Source organism: Ambystoma mexicanum, chromosome 1q, assembly GCF_040938575.1.
Source record: "Ambystoma mexicanum isolate Mex_15411 chromosome 1q, UKY_AmexF1_1, whole genome shotgun sequence".
NCBI classification, from domain to species: Eukaryota; Metazoa; Chordata; class Amphibia; order Caudata; family Ambystomatidae; genus Ambystoma; species Ambystoma mexicanum.
Window position 1 is genome coordinate 1,042,178,012 of NC_090922.1, and position 15,615 is coordinate 1,042,193,626.

Genomic DNA, 15,615 nt, shown 5'->3' on the forward strand with positions numbered 1-15,615 from the left:
CTTCTCACTTCACTTCAGATACGTGGGAGGGAAAAGCAGAGAGTGATCAGTTGTCCTATGGAAGAACAACCGATTTGTAGGCCTGAAGGAGCTTCAACACAAAATTATATTGTACGGTATTAATGTGTTTTTATTGTTAAACAAAACTTTTGCCAACTAAACACATGCATTTTTAATTATGTCTGCAATCGTGTTGTTCATCTTAAATTACCTATTGCACTGTGCACTTGCGTCAAGCAAGAATACCGATATTAAGGAAATGTATTAGCATCATGAATCGAAAACGTTTGTGTTTTCACCAAGTTGTGAAGACAATATATTGTGCATGGAAGAAAAAAATGGTTGCAGGAACAACCTGGGTGGAGTGCACGATTTAAAAGGAGGACCTCCGTTGATCATATTATTTGGTCCAGTAAGTGGGAATTAGATCAAAAGGACATGCCCTCCCCTCCTACAAACACCATTAATATTGTTTAAATCACCCAGATATGTATCCTTACTGTTACTGAAATAAAAAAGCTGAAACAAAAATAACCCAGGCAAACCCCTTCCTGAACCGTGGAATATGATAAATGCTGAATACGGCAGTTAAAAAAAAAAAAAAATGGTAAAAGGCTGAGATAAATGTAATGGCTAACCTTCCATGAAGCTATTACTTCGCAAAGGAAGGGATTTGCAAGCAGCTGCTCTTCTGAAGTCATTGGAGGAACAAAAAGAAACTGGTTAGTGGCCCCCACAGCAATACTTCGGTCAACGCTTACCATTATGTTTCATGGACTAGGCGGCACAGAAAACGTAACTGAGATTAAAAACAGGAAACTCCAAAGTGTCACAAAAAGGTTTAACTTTAGTCAAGATTGGCTTGCGATAAATTCATGCTTTGTCTGTACCGTACCGATTTGCATAAGTATACAACTTTAAAGCAGCGACATTCCCTTCAATTTACACTATGCATAGACCTGCAGAACAAGGATTGTGCTTAGCTCAGCCCAGAATCAGTAAGTTAAACGATGGCAATGTATGATCAATGTAAATGCACCCCCCCACCTTAACAAAAATCCAACTGCTGTCAGAGGGTAATATTTAAACAAGCAAAGACCGCAGTATTGGATTTCCTGTAGGCAGGCATGCCCCCACCCCATTTTTAACATTGTTTATATATTACGATTTCCCCACAAACCGGTAAAACAATGAAGTCTAACTTTTTCTTTTTTATACTTAAGTATAATACATTGAGAAAAGCCAAGTACTAATCAAGTCAATGAAGACACAATTGGTTAACAAGTGTTTAATGACACAATGAGCTGCTCAACCTCTGTAATTAACACTTTACTTTCTAGACACATTTTTTGCAGGCAGGCATGTATTGTAAATCACCTTACTTATTCATTTCATTTCAACGTTTGTATAGCGCACAAAAACGTTTGGGAAAGAAATGCTACTAGTTATGCTACTGAGGTATATGCATGCCTCCACAAATGCCACACGCACACGTTTTCCATACCATTAGCTTTTTTCCATTCCGTTGGCCATTATGTCAAAACGAAAAAAACAATTAAAAACGTTAAAGCTTGACATTCAGTCACCTACTGATTTCGGTATCATTGCACATTTTCAAAATAATTAGGAAACCAGAGTAGATTGCAATTTTGGATTTCGATTTTAAAAAATTTCACAGAACAGCAACAGAACCACAATTTGAATTTTCTGAAACTTAATTATACCAAATATTTCAGTACCACAAAAACAAACCAAAACCAAATAACAGACTTAGGAAGGCTTTCTGCACGGGACTTGCACAGATCTAACATACTATCCAAATGTGTTTAAGAGCACCTTAAATTTCAAACAATGTTTCTTTTTGTAAACTTGGCTATAAAATACTTACTGCAGCTCTAGCTTCTGCAACTCTTGCCTTCTTTAATCTTGTTTTTGCTGCATCCAAATCCAGGCGTTTAATTTGCAATAACTTACGCTCCCTCTGAAAGAAAGAAATATTTGTGAAACTTCATTCTGTACTAGTAAAGCACATAAATACACATGTAAAATGTAAAACGTACCCCACCGATACAGGACTAATGAATCAATACACAGTTCACTTTACTGCATACGTTTTTGAAGTCAGTCCCTGGCTGACCCGATAGGAGCATTTTCACAGAAAATAGTCCTCCAAAAAACTAGTCAGCATGCATAGCATAGCATGCATAGCATAGGCCACGCAGGTCCTGGGCACGCAACCCCCCCCCCCCACCCGCCAACCAATCAATCATATGGCTATATTTTATAAGTGATGGTGGGAGGTAATGAAACTTTAGACTAGGCCTCCACATCTGTCCCCTTTGCTTCAAACATTTTGGAGATTCTTAAAGCATGATCTGTAGGGAGGCTTGCTGTAAGCCCAAGTCTAGACAAAACGGTTCTGAGGAGCCTCCTGACCTAACTGGGCATCTACCCTAGATTTGTGGTGCATGGAGTAATGCTTGCAGAACAACTATGTGGACGTAAGGAACAAGTTACTTACCTGTAACTGTTGTTCTCCAGCATGGGTCTTGCATGGATTCACATGCTCATGAATATTCCCCGTCGTCAGGCCGGGAATCCTCGGTATAGAAGAAAAAAAAAAATCAGGATCAGTTTCGTTTCTGATCTGTCTTTCTTAGTAGTAACCAATCACTGGTCCCCAGCCCCAGCCAATGACTGCCCTCTCCCTAAGCCCCGCCTCTGGCAGCCATCCTCAGATTTGGTAGCACGTAAAGTGGCAGTATGACCAAGTGAAGAGTCGCAGAGGGGTAGGCGGGAGGGTTCGCATGTGAATCCATGCCAGACCCATGCTGGAGAACAACAGTTACAGGTAAGTAACTTGTTCCTTCTCCAGCATGGGGTCTGGCATGGATTCACATGCTCATGAATAAGAGAATACATAGCAGTACACACATGCACAACCACGGGAGGTGGCAACAGGCTCAACATTAAGCAATACAACAACTCAACATTAAGCATCTCTTACCTCCTCACCAGGCTCACCTTAAGCGAACAGGTTGCGCAGCACTACTTGGCCGACCCTGGACTCCTCCCTGGAGTCCCGATCGACGCAGTAGAATCTTGTGAAGGTCTGCGTCGACCTCCACGTCGCAGCCCTGCAGATGTCCAGCAGGGGCACACCAGACAGGAACGCCGTGGTAGCAGCGATCGCTCTGGTCGAATGGGCTCTCGGACGGCCGGGCAGTGGTCGGTTTGCCAACCGGTGACAGTCCATGATGCAGCCGGAGAGCCATCTGGAAATGGAAGTCTTCGAGAGAGCCTTCCCTTGATTCACAGTCCCAATGTTCACAAACAGCTGTGATGTCTTCCGAAAACTCTACGTGCGGTCCACGTAGAACTTCAGCGCTCTAGCTACGTCCAGCAGGTGCAGAGTCCTTTCAGCCGGCGACGAAGGAGACGGGAAGAAACTGGCAACACCAAGGGTTCGTTGAGGTGGAAGTCCGATGGCACCTTGGGCATGAAGGAGGGGTGCGTCCTCAGCACCACCCTCGTGTCGTGAAACGTCAAGTATGGCGGCTTGCAAGATAGGACCTGGATCTCTCCCACTCGTCGTGCGGAGGTGATGGCCACGAGAAACGCTGTCTTCCACGACAGAAACTTCAACAGTGCCGAATGCATAGGCTCAAATGGGGGCCACCCATGAGCCTGGTCAGCACCACGTTGAGCTCCCACGTCGGGGCAGGTGCCTTCACCGGCGGGAATGATCGGAACAATCCTTTCATAAATTCCTTCACCAGTCGATGAGACCACAAGGACGCCCGTCCCGTAGTTCTGGTGTATCGTGAGATGGCGGCCAGATGTATCTTGATGGAAGCGTGAGCTAGTCCAGCCTTGGCCAATGACAGTAGGTACGGCAATACTTGGGGGGCCGTAATCCGCAGAGGGTTAATCCTCTGTGCACGGCACCAGACAGAGGACCTCTTCCATTTATGTTCGTAGCACGAGAGTGGAGGACGCCCTGGCCTTTGCAAGAACCTCTCTGCAGTCGGCCGGGATGTCGTACCCTCAAAACTCTAGTGCTGCAGGAGCCAGGCCTGCAAGTTCAGCGACTCCGGGTTGTGGTGAAGAATAGTGCCTCCTTCTCTGGAGAGAAGGTCTGCGTCCATCGGCAACTTGACTGGTGTGGACGTTGACAAGTCCAGAAGGTCCGGGAACCAGATCTGTCTCGGCCACGCCGGTGCGACGAGGATCATCCTGCACCGGGACCTCTTGAGCTGGTTGATGAGCCGGAGCAGCAACGGCAGCAGAGGGAACGCATAAAAAATAGGCCGTCCCAGGGGAACGAGAAAGCATCGCCCATGCTCCTCGGCTGGGGGAACCTGCTGGCAAACCTCCGGCACTTGGAATTCGTCGCCGTCGTGAAGAGATCGATTTGAGGTTCGCCCCATCGTCGGAAGAGTCGATCCACTTGATCCTGGCGTAGTTCCCACTCGTGGCACGAGCGCAGCTCTCTACTGAGTGAGTCGGCAATCGTGTTTTTTATTCCTGCCAGATGAAGAGGCACCAGAAACATCCCTTGGGCGACGGCCCAATGCCACAGATCCTGGGTTTCCTTGGATAGGGCAGGGAATCTGGTTCCGCCCTGCTTCCGGATGTAGAACATCGTGGTGGTGTTGTCGGTGAAGATCCTCACCACCTTGCCCTTGAGGGACGGCAGAAAGGACCCGAGGGCCCAGAACACTGCGCGGAGCTCCAAGATGTTGATGTGGAGCGACTTCTCCTCCGGGAGCCAAAGGCCTCTCGCGTGAAGATCTCCAGAGTGCGCTCCCCAACCTTCTAGGGAGGCGTCCGTCATCACCGTCACCTGGTGGGCTGGGGTCTGAAAGTCCGTGCCCGCCGACAGATGAGGGGGTACCCCACCACAGGATCGACTGACGGAACGTTTCGTTGAGGGATCCTGTCCTCGAAGCTGCCAGTCGACTGGACCCAGCGGGCGTCGAGGAACTCTTGTAAGGGGTGCATCCGAAGCCTGCAAATGCGCACCAGATAAATGCAGGAGGACATCATCCCGAGGAGGGACTTGATAGACCTTACCCTGGCCATGTCCGTGGCCAGCAGGTGCTGCACCTTGCCCAGAATGGTCCTGGTCTTTTCCTCCGATGGTGAGGCCAGCCACGCCACTGCGTTGAGCTTGGCTCCCAGAAACAGGGCGACTTGCGACGGAACCAGGTGGATTTTGGAAAGTTGGAGAATCCCAGGTCCGTGAGCAGATGGACGGTCTTCACAGGGTGCTGTCATGATCTCTGCTTCCAAAAGATCAGGACTTGCCCGACTCCCTTGGAAGCAGACCCATAACCCCGGTTTCGAGTGCCAGCCAGTCCCAATTGGGACCTTTTGGACCCTGCCCTGGCGCCAGTGGCACCAGGCTCATAAAGATGCCCAGTCCCAGCGCTGAAGCGCCGGGCTCATAATGCTTGGGTGGACTTACCTGCAGCAGACCATGCTGCTTACTTACCTGCCAGTTGAACCCCTGATCCTCTTCTGTTTGGGACTACTTTTCCTGTTGGGTGGGGCAGGAGCCACTCCCTAGGTTCAGAACACTGGAACTCTTCTGGAAAGCAGGAACTCTTTTCTTACCTAGGCGTGGCTGTGGAAGGAGACACCTAAGCACTACAGGAGGCTATTTAAACCACACCCGATGGATGAATCTTGCTTTGCGTTATTCTGCATTCTCTGCAGCAGAACGCTCATCGTGTCTTCTGCTTCTGATCCTGGGCCTAAGGGAACAAAGGCTTACCATCCTGGAATCCAGTCTTCAGCAGCACCTGTAAAGACAAAGAAAGAACAGGTTAGCCCTACGGTCTTCAGTGGCAGCGCATCTCTTACCTGGTCCATCGGCTGTCGCCAACGCCTCGCGCTGCATTCCGGCATCTGAAAGACAAAGGCTTACCTACTCTTCACATGCTCCGGAGGTCTTCGCACTGCATTCCGGCATCTGAAAGACAAAAGCTTACCAGCTCTTCGCACGCTCCGGAGGCCTTCGGCGCTGCATCCCGCATCTGAAAGACAAAAGAAGGTGCGTTTAAAGACATTGGGCAACTTTATTACTCACGTGCCATTACTCCTTCCCACGCCGAATCCAGTGGGTATTCCAGCACCCTTCAGCTTCTCTAAAGCTCCGAACTTGTACCTGCAAGATAAAAGGGACAGTTAGTGCGCATCGTGAAGCAGGCTACAAGCGCTTACTTACGTGCTTCCAGGCGCTTCTATTCCTCATGCGGGTTCGATCCTCAACTCTCATCAGCCCGCCATCCGCCATCGCCGGAACCCTGCAAAACAAGAGATATCATTACAAAAGACTTTTAAGACATTTGAAGTGCCCAGAACTTACCTTAACGACGGACAGCAGTCCTCTGAGGTCAAGAGGCCTGCACCCTTATCCAGTGAAGAAACTGGTTACGGCACCCTGCCCCGAGGCAGATGGAGAGCTCGGCGTTCACTTACCTAAGGTGAGGGTGTTAACCTGTGGGGTTCTACAGGAGAAGAGAAAGGGAAGAGGAGAGAGGCACCCAATAACCCCAGTTCATTAATCCCATATTTTCTATCTGCAGACATCTTACTCTTCGAGTCAGACATACAGTGCACAGAGGTCCAGCCCAAAGAGCCAACCGTGTGTTACACATCACCTTTGAAGATACAGCATTCACCCAGTCAAGACCGGCGCCTCTGCGGGAATCAGGTGAGCGTTACAGAACGCAAAGCCCCCACCCAGGCGCTATGGAAACCTCGGATACCGACCAGCTAGCCCAGTTACTTGGGGAACTAAGAGCAGAAGTGCATGCAGCCCGTCAGGAAACAAATGCTCTAAGAAGGGAACTGATTATTTCCAAGGAGCGAACAGACGATCTCGCTAGACAATTGCTACAGTCACAAGCCGGACAAACTCCGTTACCCGCATCAGGGGCAAATCTTCCTTCAACATCCTCTACGAACCCAGTGCAGATGAACCTACCTGGGAATGTACCTCTGGCTCCGCCCGAACGATTTTCTGGTGACCCAAAGAGGTTTGCAGTATTTATTAATCAGTGCCGGTTGCACTTCTTATGCCGGCCAGCAGCCTTTCCAACTGATCAAGCTAAGGTAGCTTTCGTACCTTAGTGGCAATGCGGCAGACTGGTCGATCCCTCTAGTTAATCAAGATGATCCGGTTCTCCATGATTTTCAAGCTTTTCAGCTCAGTATGGAAAAACTGTTTGCAAGACATTCACAGGGGCAGGCCTTGGACAATGAGCTCCTTTCATTGCGACAGGGTAATCAAGACCTTTTGGCTTATATTGCGTCTTTCAACAGACTGATAGTGGAAACTCGATGGCCTGAGGACAAAAGGATTATGCTGTTTTATAGAGTTCTACGTGGAGAGCTCAAAGATGTGTTAGCCCAAGTAGTGAATCCCCCGCAAGACTGTTCGGACTATATTGACTTGGTCGTTCAAATTGACCACAGACTGCAGAACAGGAAGGCCGATCGTTCCAAGTTTAATGCTCGAGTATTTTCCAAACCACCAACTCCTACCAAAGGAGTAGACTCCGGGGAACCCATGCAAATAGGGGGCCTGAAAGGACCACTAACATAAAAGGAGCGGGAAAGGAGAAAACAGCTGCAATTATGCCTCTATTGCGGAAACTCGGGGCACTTTCTTCGAGACTGTCCGGTGAAACCAGCCAAGAAGGCAGTAGGAGCTGCAGTTACCAGGGTCACAAACTCTGAGCAGGGAAACGACCTCGCCCGACAAGAATAGAGGTCCTCTTGCCGAGCGTTAAAACCAGTTCCGTGACCTCGCATTTCGTGATACCTATGGTCCTCATTAGCCCTGAACATCCGGATCGATTACATGCGATTGAAGCTTACGTCGACAGCGGTGCCATCGGCAATTATGTGGATCATGAAATGGTTTTGAGGATGAATCTGACTCTTTACTACGGTGGATGGTACGGAGATAGCCTCCGGACCAGTAACGCATACCACCCAAGAAGTGACGCTAGTAAGTCAAGATGGACACCATGAGAAGATCGTGTTCGATGTGATCAAGGCCCCTCAGTTCCAGATTATTCTAGGAATTCCTTGGTTAGAGAAGCACAATCCTCAGATCGATTGGCGAGCAAGAACGGTTCAGTTTCCAGAATGTGTCTCTACTTGTCACCCTCGACCTGGTGTTGCACTGGCAGCAATTTCCTCGGAGGCTCCTCAGTTACCTCCTGAATACCTAGAATTCCAAGATGTTTTCCGGAAGGATCAGGCTAACTCTCTACCTCCTCATAGGTCTTATGACTGCCAGATAGACCTGATACCTGGATCTACTCCTCCTTGTAGTAGAATTTATGCCCTCACCGAGCCTGAGAATCTTCACCTCCGACAATACCTCGATCAATGCCTAGCGAATGGGTTTATTCGTCCTTCCAAGTCCCCTGCTTCCTCAGCTTTGTTCTTCGTTCCAAAAAAAGAAGGGGACCTTAGAACTTGTATAGATTATCGCGCCCTGAACCAGATCACCGTTAAGAATAGATATCCGTTACCTTTGATCCCTGAACTCCTGGACCAAGTCAGAAAAGCATGCATATATACAAAGCTGGATCTTAGAGGAGCCTACCACTTGGTACGAGTAAAAGAGGGCGATGAATGGAAGACGGCCTTCCGCACCAAGTATGGGCTATTTGAATATCAGGTCATGCCCTTCGGACTTTGCAATGCCCCGGCCGCCTTTCAATATTTTATGAACGATGTCCTCAGAGAGCTCATAGATGTGTGTGTTGTTGTTTACATTGACGACATCCTCGTTTATTCTTCATCGGAAACTGAACATCGGAAACACGTGAAAATGGTCCTCGAGAGATTGCGTCAACACAAACTTTTCGCTAAGTTGGAAAAATGTGTTTTCAACGTGACTGAAGTTGAATTCTTGGGATTCATATTATCACCTAGCGGAGTGCGTATGGATTCAAAGAAGGTCGATGCAATTCTCAAATGGCTGTCGCCATCCTCCGTAAAAGGTGTTCAAAGCATGTTAGGCTTCGCTAACTTTTACAGCAGGTTTATCCCCGAATTCTCTCGAATAGTCCAGCCCATCACCGCCTTGTTAAAGAAAAACAAACGTTTTGAATGGTCTACCGAGGCGGAACAAGCTTTCCAGAATTTGAAGACTAGATTTATCTCTGCACCGATCTTAAAACATCCTCGCCCAGAACTCCCCTACATCGTTGAAACTGATGCTTCGAGCCTTGCCATGGGGGCAGTTCTATCACAAAAGGACCCAGTAACCAATCAGTTGCATCCCGTGGCATTTTGGTCCCGCAAATTCTCGCCTCCTGAAATCAATTACACTATTACTGATAAGGAACTTCTAGCTATCAAGTCCACCTTTAAGGCTTGGCGGCATTATCTTCTGGGGGCCCGACACACCGTTACTGTGATTACAGATCACCGAAACCTGCAATATTTGAAAACCGCAAAAGCTCAATCCTCTAGGCAACTCCGTTGGGCACTATTCTTTGCCGAGTTTGACTTCATAATTACCTATCGACCTGGTACAAAAAACGGTAAAGCTGATGCCCTTTCTCGGATGGGAGTGGAAGAACATTTGATCAATCCTAAACCTGTACCCATCATTCCCGAACAAAGAATTCTAGGTGTAATCGCCACACAATACATAGAGGAAGTTAAGGATAAAGCCAGGCTACTGGTAACTCCAGCAGACATACAGAATTGGCATCTGCAGGGAAAGGACTTTACGGTGAAGGACAACCTATTATATTTCCCAGAACGGTTATACCTGCCCTGCACAGATTTACAGAAAAAGGTAATCTCTTGTTATCACGATTCTTTAACGGAAGGACATCCCGGTATGACCAAGACCTCGGAAAAGATCAAGCGCTACTTCTGATGGCCGTCTTGGAAAAAGGATATCAGAGAATTTATAATGTCCTGTGGAGTATGCGCCCAAAACAAGAGTCAAAAGGAAAAACCAGCCGGACTCTTACGCCCTATTGACATCCCGCCTCGCCCTTGGCATACGCTTTCTATGGACTTCATCACCGATCTACCTCCATGCTCCGGATACAATACGATCCTAGTAATCGTGGACCTATTCTCCAAGATGGCGCATTTCATTCCACTCAAAGGCTTACCAACAGCAGCAACTCTGGCCCGAGAATTTCTCAAAAACATCGTCCGACTGCACGGTTTTCCTTCAGTTCTAATTTCGGATCGAGGTAGTCAATTTATTTCTCATTTTTGGCGAAGTTGCTGTCGGTCGGCTCAAATTGATGTGAGACTTTCGACCAGCCACCACCCTCAAACCGACGGACAAACCGAGAGGACCAATCAAACTCTGGAACAGTATTTGCGCTGCATGCTACAACAAACTGAAAAAACTTGGAAAGATATCCTTTGGATAGCCGAATATGCCTACAATAACTCTGTCCACTCGGGAACTGGGAAGACCCCGTTCTTTCTTTTATACGGTAGTCACCCTCGAACCTCGGAGTTGGATCCACTCCAAGATCTTGGAACACCAGCAGTAGACCACCGGCATTCTACAATCACCCAAGCCTTTAAGGAAGCCGTTTCTCACCTTCAAAGGGCTAAAGAACAATACAAGAAAGGAGCAGACCAACATCGGAAGGAAGCCCCCCAATATCAAGTAGGAGATTAAGTCTGGTTATCCACCAAATATCTACCTCTAAAAGGACCACGCACATTCAACCCAAGATACCTTGGTCCCTATTCCATCACTACCATAGTAAATCCAGTAGCGGTCAAGTTGGACTTGCCCCCTCACATGAAGATACATCCGGTCTTCCACGTCTCTCTATTAAAACCCGTGCAACCTCAAACCCGACTAACTACATCTCCAAAACCTATTCTAGTTGATGGAGAACTCGAGTTTGAAGTCAAAAGCATCCTGGATTCCAAGATCTCCAAATCTAAACTATTTTACCTGATTGACTGGAAAGGCTACGGTCCCCAAGAAAGATCCTGGGAACCTGCAGAATATGTCCACGCGCCTCGTCTAATCAAAAGATTTCATCGAACATTTCCTAACAAGCCCAAACCCCCGGAGAAGCCCGGGTTGGGAGGGGCCTTGAGGGGGGGTGCTGTCATGATCTCTGCTTCCAAAAGATCAGGACTTGCCCGACTCCCTTGGAAGCAGACCCATAACCCCGGTTCCGAGTGCCAGCCAATTGGGACCTTTTGGACCCTGTCCTGGCGCCAGTGGCACCAGGCTCATAAAGATGCCCAGTCCCAGCGCTGGAAGCGCCAGGCTCATAATGCTTGGGTGGACTTACCTGCAGCAGACCATGCTGCTTACTTACCTGCCAGTTGAACCCCTGATCCTCTTCTGTTTGGGACTACTTTTCCTGTTGGGTGAGGCAGGCGCCACTCCCTAGGTTCAGAACACTGGAACTCTTCTGGAAAGCAGGAACTCTTTTCTTACCTAGGCATTGCTGTGGAAGGAGACTCCTAAGCACTACATGAGGCTATTTAAACCACACCCGATGGATGAATCTTGCTATGCGTTATTCTGCATTCTCTGCAGCAGAACGCTCATCGTGTCTTCTGCTTCTGATCCTGGGCCTAAGGGAACAAAGGCTTACCATCCTGGAATCCAGTCTTCAGCAGCACCTGTAAAGACAAAGAAAGAACAGGTTAGCACTACGGTCTTCAGTGGCAGCGCATCTCTTACCTGGTCCATCGGCTGTCACCAACGCCTCGCGCTGCATTCCGGCATCTGAAAGACAAAAGCTTACCAGCTCTTCGCACGCTCCGGAGGCCTTCGGCGCTGCATCCCGCATCTGAAAGACAAAAGAAGGTGCATTTAAAGACATTGGGCAACTTTATTACTCACGTGCCATTACTCCTTCCCACGCCGAATCCAGTGGGTATTCCAGCACCCTTCAGCTTCTCTAAAGCTCCGAACTTGTACCTGCAAGATAAAAGGGACAGTTAGTGCGCATCGTGAAGCAGGCTACAAGCGCTTACTTACGTGCTTCCAGGCGCTTCTATTCCTCACGCGGGTTCGATCCTCAACTCTCATCAGCCCGCCATCCGCCATCGCCGGAACCCTGCAAAACAAGAGATATCATTACAAAAGACTTTTAAGACATTTGAAGTGCCCAGAACTTACCGTTCGTGCAGTTAACGACGGACAGCAGTCCTCTGAGGTCAAGAGGCCTGCACCCTTATCCAGTGAAGAAACTGGTTATGGCACCCTGCCCCGAGGCAGATGGAGAGCTCGGCGTTCACTTACCTAAGGTGAGGGTGTTAACCTGTGGGCTTCTACAGGAGAAGAGAAAGGGAAGAGGAGAGAGGCACCCAATAACCCCAGTTCATTAATCCCATATTTTCTATCTGCAGACATCTTACTCTTCGAGTCAGACATACAGTGCACAGAGGTCCAGCCCAAAGAGCCAACCATATGTTACACATCACCTTTGAAGATACGGCATTCACCCAGTCAAGACCGGCGCCTCTGCGGGAATCAGGTGAGCGTTACAGTGCTCCACGGCGAGCTTCCTTGTCCTTGCCCGGATGAGCCAGTCGTCCAGGTAGGGGTAGATGTGGATCCCCTGTAGGCGCAGCCACGCCGCCACCGGTGCGAGGCACTTGGTCAACACCCTGGGTGCCGACTTCAATCCGAAGGGGAGGGCCTTGAACTGGTACTGGCGCCTTTGGACCACGAACCTGAGGAACTTTCGTGTGTCTTTTTAGAATGGGGATGTCGAAGTACGCATCCTCCAAGTCCAACGACGACAGGAAATCGCCCTCCTCTAGCTGTCCCGGCACGTGCTGGAGGGTGACCATCCAGAACTTCTTTGCCTTGATGTACTTGTTCAGTCGTCGCAGGTCCAGGATGGGGCGCCATCCTCCTGTCTTCATTTTTACGAGTAAGTACCTTGAGTAAACTCGGGAGCCCCGAAGCTTCTTTGGGACGAGCTCGATGGCACCCTTCTTGAGCATCGCCCTTACTTCCAACAGTAGTTGAGGGACGTGATTTTCCTTCCTGGCCACGGGTGGAACGCGAGGGCACTTCTTCTGAAACTCGGGGGCGTGCCCTTGGGCCAGTGCGTCCAGCACCCAACGGTCGGTGGAGATGGACTCCCACACGCTGACAAACCTCGCCAGCCGGCCTCCCACCGGGGTGCTTCGGCGGGGGCCCGACCCCACGGTCGGTTCAATCTTGTTTGGAGGCCGCCTTGCCTCCTTGGCCTCCCTGTCGACGACGACGGGCACCACCTGACTTGCCACGTCCCCTGTAGGCTTCCTGGGACGAAGATCTTGCCGCTTGGCAGTACGTGGAGGAGCCACTGCCGGATCCCTTGGAGGCACCTTGTTTGACTCGGAGCTCCGAAAGGACGGCTGTCGTTGTTGGAGCACTCTTAGTGCCCGGGCAGTCTCCGTGTCTGTCTTGATGGCCTGAAGGGACTCATCAACCGCCTTCCCAAACAGGTTGTTCCCGTCGAAGGGCATGTCCAAAATCTTGGTTTGTACGTCCTGGTGTAAATCCGTCACCTTGAGCCATCCTTGTCATCTCAGGCAAACGCTGTTGCCCAACTGACGGAAACCGGAGTCGGCGATGTCTGTTGCCACCGTGATAGCGTGGTCCGAAGCAATCTTACCTTCCTGTAGGATTTCAAGGGCCTCAGCCCTTTTGGCGTCCGGAAGGAAGTCCAACAGAGGGGCGATTTTGAACCACAACTCCCTGTCGTAGCGCGCTACGATAGCCAGAGCGTTGGCCGGCTCGATAGTCGTCGCTGCGGATGAGATGACCCGTCGTCCCATCGTGTCCAGCTTCCTGCCCTCGCCGTCCGGCGGGGAAGTTAATGTCGATGCACCCCCAGCTTTCTTTTTTGCCGCCGCGGAGACGACCGAATCCGGGGTAGGTTGCGCCCGAAGGCACAAGGGGGCAGCATCGGGGACCCGGTACTACTTCTCATACCGGTCCCTCTTTGCCGGCGCCGTGGCAGGGTTCTTGAGGAGGGCGAGCCTCTCATCCCAGATGTCATCAAGAAGTGGTACGGCGAGGACCGTCTTCCTTTTAGCCTCCCGCGGTTTGTAAAGGAACCCTTCCTTCTTCTCTTCTGGGCAGAGCTGGAAGAGCTCGGATACCCTGGAAATCATGGCATGAAAGGATCCAATCTTGTAGGGCGGGGACGCCCGAGAGGGGGGCGACGGGGGACACGTCCCGTCATCGCCTCCGTCGTCATCTGTACCTGTCATAGCCGTGTCCGTGCCTGTATCATCCCCGTGGGTAGTAGACCGGGGGGGAAGGCAAAGCAGGCCGCAGACGTGGGAAAGGTGGTGTAGGATGCGTCCTCCTCCTCTTATGCGGTGGACTTTCCGAAGGTCCTGGCTCAGGTTCCCCCGTCGGGTCTGGCACAGGTACCTCCATCGGGGGAGGGGCAACCTTGTCCTTATCTCCGAGCATAAGGACTGAATCGCTGACAAAATGGCCGCCGAAGTGTCCTGCAGCGCCGGAAACAACGGGCGCGAGGGCTCTTGTGGAACCTTGTCGGCGACACCGTCGCTCTCGTCGGGATCCCTCCCAATGGGCTGGGCCTCTTCCACAACTTCGATGAGCTCTTCAGAGGTCGTGTCCGTATCCACGATGGCCACCTGTCCCTCCCCCACCTTTTCCAACGAGGACTTCGTGTGGGTCTTCTCAATGGGCCTGAAAGACGACTCCCTCCGCGGTGGCAGGGAGACTCTGGGTCCTGAGGTCGCCTCCACTGGCGTAGCCTCCACAGGCTGAGCCAGGGCCACTGCGACATCCTCAATCGAGGTCTTAGCAGGGTGAATTAAGGCCATTGTCACCTTCTGTACGCCTGCGGCCTTCACCTTGGGGGGAGGGTCAAAGCCTCGCTCCCCTCTGCCGGAATCTTCGAGATCGACCGGGGCCTCTCCAGAAGCTTCGCCGGATTCTCAGACTTCCTCTTACCCGAGTCAGAGCGTTGGCTCGTGGTTGATGGCGCCGGGGAGGTTGCGCCCTGCCTGGCAGCCAAGGAGCCCGACCGTTCGGCGCTCCCGGTGCCCGCGGACTCGCGGTGCTTGGCCTTTCGTTGGGCCCCCGTCGCCGGGGCGCCCTCACAGGACTTAGAAGACCGCTCGGACTTCTTTTTCTTCTTCTCGCCTGACGGGCTCTTCCCTTCCAGCCAGTTGGCGAGACGGAGGTGGCGGTCCTTCATGGTCCGCTCCGACATGTTCCCACAAAACGCACAGTCCTTCTCCATGTGCGTCTTGTCCTCATGGAGACAGAGGCATAACGAATGCTTGTCCTCCTTGAAAACATTCTGAAGCTGGCATCCAGGGCAGGTCCTGAACAGCTTCCCGGGCGTCGAGCTTCCTTTCTCCTGGGCCATGTCCGGGGTAGGCCTCGGACCTTCTGGAATCCTCCAAAAGCGTAACTCGACGAAATCTTCACCCTTGAGGGGCATAGAAAACTCTGAAACAGATCCCTGTTGATCGGATGTAGAAACGGTGGAGCTTGAGGCTCTATCTAACCGAAAAATGAGCAAAAGCTCGAGAGCTACAGCACGAGGACTTCCAACACTTGAACGTGCGGTAAAAATCTGAGGATGG

At 50.5% G+C, this 15,615-nt stretch overlaps 1 protein-coding gene across 6 annotated transcripts in view; it reads right to left on the bottom strand.

Annotated features, from left to right (window-relative positions):
* The window catches only part of SH3GLB1 (SH3 domain containing GRB2 like, endophilin B1), a 479,029-nt gene that overhangs the window by 265,437 nt on the left and 197,977 nt on the right, over positions 1-15,615 (bottom strand). For all 6 annotated transcript variants that reach the window (XM_069641731.1, XM_069641728.1, XM_069641732.1 and 3 more), the window contains one exon: positions 1,889-1,981. In XM_069641731.1, coding sequence (XP_069497832.1) covers positions 1,889-1,981 — 93 coding nt within the window. The remainder of the gene's footprint in view (positions 1-1,888; positions 1,982-15,615) is intronic.